The sequence below is a fragment of the Varroa jacobsoni genome, unplaced genomic scaffold, assembly GCF_002532875.2.
Source record: "Varroa jacobsoni isolate VJ856 unplaced genomic scaffold, vjacob_1.0 scaffold_1139, whole genome shotgun sequence".
In the NCBI taxonomy this organism is placed as follows: Eukaryota; Metazoa; Arthropoda; class Arachnida; order Mesostigmata; family Varroidae; genus Varroa; species Varroa jacobsoni.
In genome coordinates this window covers 57675-66025 of record NW_019214041.1, presented here as the reverse complement: position 1 = coordinate 66025, position 8351 = coordinate 57675, and the positions used below count along the sequence as shown (strand labels likewise).

The 8351-nt window shown below is 41.5% G+C and overlaps 1 protein-coding gene across 1 annotated transcript; it reads left to right on the top strand.

The window, feature by feature from the left end:
• Positions 1-2518: 2518 nt before the first annotated feature.
• On the top strand, positions 2519-8287 carry Mccc1 (Methylcrotonoyl-CoA carboxylase 1). Its single transcript, XM_022844926.2, has 9 exons — positions 2519-2757; positions 3540-3807; positions 4095-4230; positions 4400-4558; positions 5515-5670; positions 5763-5989; positions 6149-6371; positions 6686-7434; positions 7885-8287. The coding sequence occupies exons 1-9, from the start codon at positions 2720-2722 to the stop codon at positions 8011-8013; spliced, it is 2085 nt and encodes a 694-aa protein (XP_022700661.1). The 5' UTR covers positions 2519-2719; the 3' UTR covers positions 8014-8287.
• Positions 8288-8351: the final 64 nt, after the last annotated feature.

Below are 8351 nucleotides of genomic sequence, written 5' to 3'. Positions count from 1 at the left end.
GCAGTAGACGTTGTAGACGACAGCGATAGGATGAGCTGGGTAGAACGAAGGGTCGATGAAGGCAAAAGAAAGTAATGCCGCAATTAAACGTGAAAAAAGGCTAGGCGAAAAGAATGACGATAGGATTTAAAGAAATACTCAAGAAAAGAATCTGCGTCTGCGGAAAGGAACTCTGGTAAAAGACACGAGATGGTAGAGTCATACAATATGGACGATGACAGAATAAGATGTACGTGCTTAGCTGGACAAATAATACGGCTGTTTAGTGTTTTAAGAGTAATCAGTAAACAGGTCGCAATGAGCACGTCCAAACTATCCGACTTTCAGTTTAGGTGGTAACTCGATGACGAAAGATGTTTGTTATCTCAATCTAAGCGAGCAGTTACTATGGTATTGAGCGAAGTTAATGCTTCGTTCAAAGATACGAGAGTGAATTCATCCATTAACTACTCTCGAAGTTGTGTCCAGTAATAGAAAAAATTAAGTCACAGGTTCAAATGAAATTACGCTCTGCACAAAAGCGTTACAAGTAAACAGCTTTTATAAGTTATGTATTTATAGGACAGTTTTGAAGATGCCTAAAATACACAATGCCCTAAGTCTTTTTCAAATTACTATAGTAAGAAAAGCTAAGCAAAAAGTTGCTTAATTAACAAGATGCACCTACCAACAAGCCAGATCAGCGGGCAGTTGGTAAAGCATAACATTCATGCTCATAAAAATGCCCCAGATTTCAAGATCAATTAATACAGCATACGTTTCTCGAAAATTCTACTTTTTCTCTCATCTATTTAAGCACCGGCTAAAACCCCTCCGTATTAGGCACGCCAATATTTTGACAGCGTCTAGGGACAATTCGTGTAAAATCGTATCGTATATTTAATTCCGGTGATAAGCTATACACTAGGTCGCGACCCATATTCGACAATGCACAGGGCCCCTTCGACTGTTCCGTATAGTTTCTACGGAACAATAAACAGCCCAGCACAACGGTCGAGAAACGACAAACCTTTCTGTCATACATGGCCGAATACAACTGTCCTCTTGGATACGTGAGGGTCCTTCCCTACATAACCGTTGGGAAGACTATTTACGTCCTCCTGTATCTGTCAATTGGTAGTCTAATGACAAATCACTATGTGTACTGGCAATAGTCTAGCAAATGACTCTGCTGATACCAGGGATTTTCAGTCGCCACTGCCACCAATAGATAGTAGCGTGCTTTATCACGTGAACACACATCCATTTTAACTAGTCGAACCAAAATTCAATTGTAGTTAAATTAACAACATAGGTTCCGTGTTCGCAACGTACTATGAGAGATCTTGTCTTTTTTCCGTAACGTCGTTGAATTTTTCTCTGATTTAGGCTACATTGTCTTAGAATAGGATACAGTATATGATCTGCAGTATCTTTTAGTCTCTAACTGAGTCATGATTCATCCTGATACGCGTATATATATATATATAACGTCGATGTTTCTCTAAAATTAAAAACTGTAGCCTTAGCACACGCTACTGTTTTTAAGCTTACCTGTTTTTAGCAACTGACCGGCATCATAATATGTTTTTAGTGTTTTACTTTGGGAAGATTTTATTTTAAGGATTTTCCTCATGATATTCGAGAAGAACAAGTAACGCCTACCCTGAATCTGTATTGCGTAACATTACGGTATAGGGTGGCTGTGCGGATCCTTTCACGAGAATTTATCATTTATTAATCCAACACATTGTTGAAGCTCATGATCTACGTTCCAAACACGTTGTGTATCAGAACGGTCCATATTGTCCAGAGAATAATATGGTGTTGATATATGACTACCGTCAAATAAAGGTTGGCCATATTTACTTCGGTGCACATATTTATTTTAGAGAAAAATCAAGTGATGATAAAAACCTGTCTAGAACTTGTGTACAGTCTTGGGTCACGGGTTGTTTCTACATTATTGCGAACCTCTGGTGACAGCTGAAGCGAGCCGTCCTTAGGCTACGTTTGTCCTAGTTGTTTCCCTGGTTCGTGTCGCATGTTTACTCACTTCACGTCTGAGTTATTCGATTAATGGCGTTCGTTAGATCGGCTTTTTTTGGCTAGCAGATTTTTATTTAATTTGATCATAATACCATTCTGGTGCTATTTATACCTTGCATTGTATCGCAAAACATCTTCTCATAATTAAACTCTTATCCAGCGAACTTCCAACTAAGAAGGTCGTCACATTCTAAATTTCTGAATATGTCAGCAGTAAGACATCCGTATGATGTCGGCACGTGCTTGAAAGAACTCCTTACGCACAAGTTCCTCGAGATAGGAAAGGGCACTTCACTCTCCCATTGTGGGAATCACCTACAAACTTCACGCTTAGCCTGTGCCGATTCCTATCAAACGAACAAAAGCAATCCATCCATCCTGTCAGTTTTGCTGTTTTTGTTCGATATCTGTCCCGCTCTCTATCGCGCTCCACTGAACAGTGATGTTGTCTCCTCTGGCGCATGCGCCGTATACGGGGCGCCATCGCGGTATTATCTCTGTCAGGTGGCGCTCTTCCCCCGCAATGACGATAAGCACAGCCACAATGGTGCACCAGCTCTCCAGTTCACGCATCCGAGAAATAGTGGACCTGTGGCGTGGTTATGCAACGTTTGGTTAACAAAGAATATTCCGCAACTTGCGGTGCCATCAGTGGAACCAGTAGTCGATCGAAGTTGAAGCATTTTACACAATGGCTGTCTATGTTAGATTGAGGCAACTGGGAAATCGGTACGTGGCTCTTTGATGATGGTGAACGAAAACATTTAAGTGATTACGCAAAAAAAAAAAAAGGTTTTGAAAGGCGAGTCAGACAAACGACAAGAGATCTCAAGAAGAGTGTTCAAAAACTATAACCATAATAAGCTTTTACGGTTTTTGCCTGTGACCGTCTTTTAGCACATTGACATGTTTGTGGTTCTCTTGAAGAGTCATTGCTTCGTAGTAAAACGTTCTGATCTTAAGCAGCTACGGTAGTGGTTGAATCTCGATGCAGTCCACTCATCGACTGGATGCAGGTCTTGTGTACAGCCAGTGGTTGAGAATGGTGGTTAGAGAATTTCAATGGTAATACGACTGATTGTTTAATTCGTATTAGAAAGGAGTAGCTATTGCATTGTAATTTTATGTTAACTTCTTCTGGGAAGCCACAGAAATTGGACTACATCTGAATAATTCAAATGTATGCATTGGGTGACTTATTGACTTCGTTGGGCGGGTGCTATCCGTTACGTCTTCGACGACTGGATCTCTGAAGTGTAATTATTTCCTTAGCTCTTCTAATTTCCAGTTGAAGTAGCGGTTGCAAAAACTGTTCTTAGAAGTTATGTATGTAATCAGATATCAATGTTCTCAAAATGGCTCCGCTGTTGTAGAGCTTTCTACAAAATATCAGGGATTCCTGGACGCTTCATCTAACATAATATATTGTTTCATCCTTAAAGTTGCCTTTATTGCTAAGCGATGTAACGAATGAATGTATAAATATCTTCTGCGACATTTTGTCGCTTCAGTCTAGGGAGCTACGTTTCCCATCGAATGACTTCCTCGTCGGGTGCAGCGGGTGCCACCTCGCGTCCCATCGAAAAGTTACTTATCGCCAATCGGGGTGAGATCGCGTGCCGCATCGCCCGTTCAGCCAAACGGATGGGAATTCGCACCGTAGCCGTTTACAGTGACGTCGATGTAAACTCAAAACATGTCCACGATGCCGATGAAGCTTTCAGGGTGGGCGAAGCTGCCGCAGCGGATAGTTATCTCCGTACGGACCGAATATTAGAAGTGAGTCCTCGTTAACGATGCAATTGGCAAAATGTGTCTAAAATAAAGTATTTACGGAGAAGGAAAAGCACAGTATTGTCACCTATTCTATAACGATACAATTTAAAGTTGCGTCATTCTGTGTAGATACATTGTGGTCCAAGTACTTTTATTCAAGGCAAGTCCAATTTTCCACTTCATAAGCGAAAAGCACTTCCGGAACAACGTAATTTGCGAACGTGAAAGCACATTCAGTATACGCTGCCATATACTGTCTGATTGTTTGAAGTAAATACGTATTGTTACAGGTGGCGAAGCGCAGCGGGGCCCAAGCGATTCATCCGGGTTATGGGTTTCTCTCTGAAAATGTTGAGTTTGCCCAAATGTGCCATAACGAAGGGATTTTATTTGTCGGTCCCCCTGTGAACGCAATTCGTGATATGGGTACGCGAAGGAGTCCTCGACAATAACCTCTATACGCTCGCGTTGTGCTTCTTCAAATCAACGTTTTATCTTTAAAGGCGCCTAACACCGACCAGCCAAACTTAATTTCAGTGCTTATTGTTATTATCATCATTAGTAGTGTTTCTTTTTTTTTTACTTTTTTGCTCAGGTATTAAATCAACAGCGAAGCGTATCATGTCGTCAGCTGGTGTGCCGATCATCGAAGGATATCATGGCGAAGATCAGTCCGAAAGCAAGCTTTTCGAAGAAGCACGAAAAATCGGATTCCCCGTAATGCTGAAAGCAGTGCGCGGGGGCGGCGGCAAAGGTCAGTATCATGCACGCTTTATTTCATGATCATCATAGAATCATTCATAGAGTTCACGTAAGACAATAATTTTTTATACCGCACCGTTGCTCTCGTTAAGCTTCAAGAGATGTCTTTTTGCGGTTGTTTTTGTAGAAGATTATTTTCGAATTACTTTAAGAAATTGCCCTTATGTTGTCAAAGTCTTTCGAAATCTACTAGTTTGCTGCAAGAAGATCGTTGAATTCATAGACCCAATACCTGTAATTGAAGCCCTGAAGATGTACAGAGTAAAAAAAAGCGCTAACTGACAGAATCGTGCCATCATAATTGTCTCATAGGAGCGGGAGTTGTATACCGCCACCGAATAATATAAATTAGTTCGCTTATAACGGAAGGTGAGAACATTGTTTGTGGATCATTGCACTGAATGTGTTTTTTTTTTTGTCTAATCGTCACGCAGTTATTTATTGTTAGCCGACAGATCTCTTGTTAAGTTTTGGTTACTTCTGTTGTCAACTGTGGTCTACCACACCCCTGTTGCCTCGTAACGTAATCACGCCGACATTTTGTCTCTTCAACCGCTGTTTATATAGTGGTTAAGTTTGTGATCGGTACAATCTGCGCATATTGTGAGTGTTTGACCTCCGTCTACGCCTATGCCGTTTTCGTTTAATTATATCGTGCTTTGGTTGGAAATTATAGTTCTTCTCTATCTTAAATATAATCACAGCAAAACAATTTCACGGTCTTGTTTTCACATTTGTAAAAAAAGAAAAGGTATACCTGTATTCTTAAGGAGCTTAGCGTAAACCGATTGAGATCCTATATGCTATTAATAAATCTCAAGTCGTATCGTAAATGTCGCACGGTCTCTTTAGAAGCCATCTGCATTGCAGACTCGAACCCGGATTACTTTAAGAAACTGCCCTTATGTTGTCAAAGTCGTTCGGCGTCTGTTATATTTCCCTATTCAGGTATGCGGATCGCATTTAACGAGTCTGAGTTCAGTGCACAGCTGCAAAGTGCAAAACGAGAAGCTCTCAAATCGTTCGGGGACGAAGTGATGCTTGTGGAAAAGTTCATCGTGAAGCCAAGACACGTCGAGGTTCAAATCTTTGGAGACGCTCACGGTACGTTTAGTATATTTCCTCGAGGTGACACAGGCATTACAAGCAGCCAATTCAACTTTACTTAACATATTTGTTTCCTTTAACATTGTTAGGGAACTATGTGTACCTGTTCGAGAGGGACTGCAGTGTTCAGAGACGTCATCAGAAAATTATTGAGGAGGCGCCAGGGCCCGGGATCGATAGCACTACACGAAGTGAGATTGGAGAAACGGCTGTTCGAGCTGCACGGGCTGTGCAGTATGTCGGGGCGGGAACTGTTGAGTTCGTCATGGACCCGCAACAAAACTTCTATTTCATGGAGATGAATACTAGATTACAGGTACTATATGAAACCAGCACAACATAAAGTGGTCAGACATAGGTTGGTCGGATTTCTTGCAGCAATGGGTATGCTACCGATAGTCACCAGACCATCTAGCTGCTCATCGATCCACTATACTGACTTTGCTAAGTACGATTTTACTTTCGCATGGATCAGGTTGAACATCCGATCACTGAAATGATAACTGGGGTCGACCTTGTTGAATGGCAATTGCTCGTCGCTTCAGGACTGCCCCTTCCATTGCTACAAAATGAGTTGCCGCTTAAAGGGCACGCATTTGAAGCTCGAGTGTACGCTGAAGATCCGAAGAACAACTTTATGCCCGCGGCTGGTGTACTAAAAAAGTTACGCGCCCCACGTAGTGTCCGCGTAGATACAGGTAAGTTCAGGTTTATCTAATAACGTAACCAATAGCCTTTGTGAGATCTTTTAGTATGATAATTTCCATTTCCTTAACGAACCTTTTGCCAATAAATTTACCGCATTACTTGGTTATTCATATGTATGGTTGACGACCGCATCGCATCTGTAGTTAAATTCAATAGAATCGATTCATTTTGCTTTAAACATGGCTTCAAGGGCCTCATACAAACGCAGCGATCTGATCAGGTTGTGTCCCGTAGTTGAAGCTCTTTAGAAATTTATTACATCTGTCCTCACCGAAATAATGTGGCACGTGCGTTTTTACCACAGGTGTTCGGGAGGGTGATGCAGTCAGCGTGCATTATGACCCTATGATAGCCAAACTTATCGTATGGGGACCCGATCGCCAGTCTGCCCTTGTTAAACTCAACCAGTCACTGTCCGAATATATAATCGCAGGCATGCCAACCAATGTCTCATTTTTAATGAAACTATCGGCCCATAAAAACTTCCAGGCGGGAGACGTACATAACGACTTCATTTCCCAGCATTACCAGTCCCTCTTCGAACTCCAGCCTCCATCGGATAAAGTAGTTGCTCTTTCAGTCCTGCCGCTGCTGCAGAAAAAGAGTGCGGTTGACTTTTTCCGAATCAATATGGACCATATGGAGAAAATTGCGCTCAAATTCGATGACAAAGAGTACGTTGTCGACGTCACAGTCCACGGTGACGGAAGCTATACGACTCGGTGTGGTTCGTTCGTGCACCGGTTACGCGCTAGTTTTTACGATGATAATGGAATTATTGAGGTTCGTTGTGAACTACCTGAGGAAGTGTTTAAATTTAAAACTTACGTCGAAGAAGGACGCAGGATAAATGCATTCACAGGGAAAGACGTCTATCTATTTGATCTTGTACCTCCAGCATATGCGGCCAAACTAGATAGCCGTGCAGGTGACGGCGTTAACAGGGGCGCAATTGCGCCTATGCCTGGCGTCATCGAGCAGATCATGGTGAAGGAAGGCGATCGGGTCCTAAAAGGCCAGCCCCTAGTTGTGATGATCGCTATGAAGATGGAGGTAAGCACATGCGTCAATTTTGCTGCGCGCGCAAGGCTGTTTTCCGATATTTTATTTTCTTCTATGCGGTAAGCACAAGCCGATCTGTGTGTGCTTCTAAAAGATTAATTATGAAATCTAAATCTAAATTTTAATTAATGTGGATCTTCACCTGTAGGTCAACAGAGGCAATACAGTGAACTTTAGCACAAAATTCACCAGTATGATCAAATTTGGCTCTTAAGCCGACCTATTTGAAAGTTATCATTCCACCGTCGAATCAGAAATCTACGTTCAATCATAAAAGAGACCTTTTCAAAAACTTCTAACTTCCATTAAGCATTAGTGGCAACTAACCCAATTCAGTTATTTGCATTGAGTTTTTGTTAACTGACCTTGATGCGAAACAACAATGTACCCTTCGTCAATATAATCGAAGTTATTTAATACATCTTTTATTGTTTATTTCAGTACGTGATTAAGTCAGCTGAAGACGGCATTGTTTCGAAAATTTTATTTAAAAAGAATGACAACGTATCGAAGGATGCGCAACTCGTACAGGTAGCACCTGACAATGGAAAAATAACTTCATCAGTATGAATCAAGGAATCTTGCTCAATACACAGGACAAAGAGGGCTTGTCCTAGTGACGTTGTTACTATATTTACGAATGCTAATTCCAGTGATGACATAGCTGTTTTGTATAAGACGAGATTTTATCTAAGTTGCACAAAAACGCAGTAACCGAAAAGATCGGTCGCGTTTTTACGTTTTGCTCGTAAAATTGTTATACTTCGGCGCTGGCTTCGAAATGTTCGTTTAGGTCTGTGATTAATAAATAGTATGCAGTATGTAAAAAAGCAAGGATACCTTATGAACGTGGATTTCCCTACGTATCAACGAACTGCCATTCAGTGAGATAGCATTCTTAACCGATA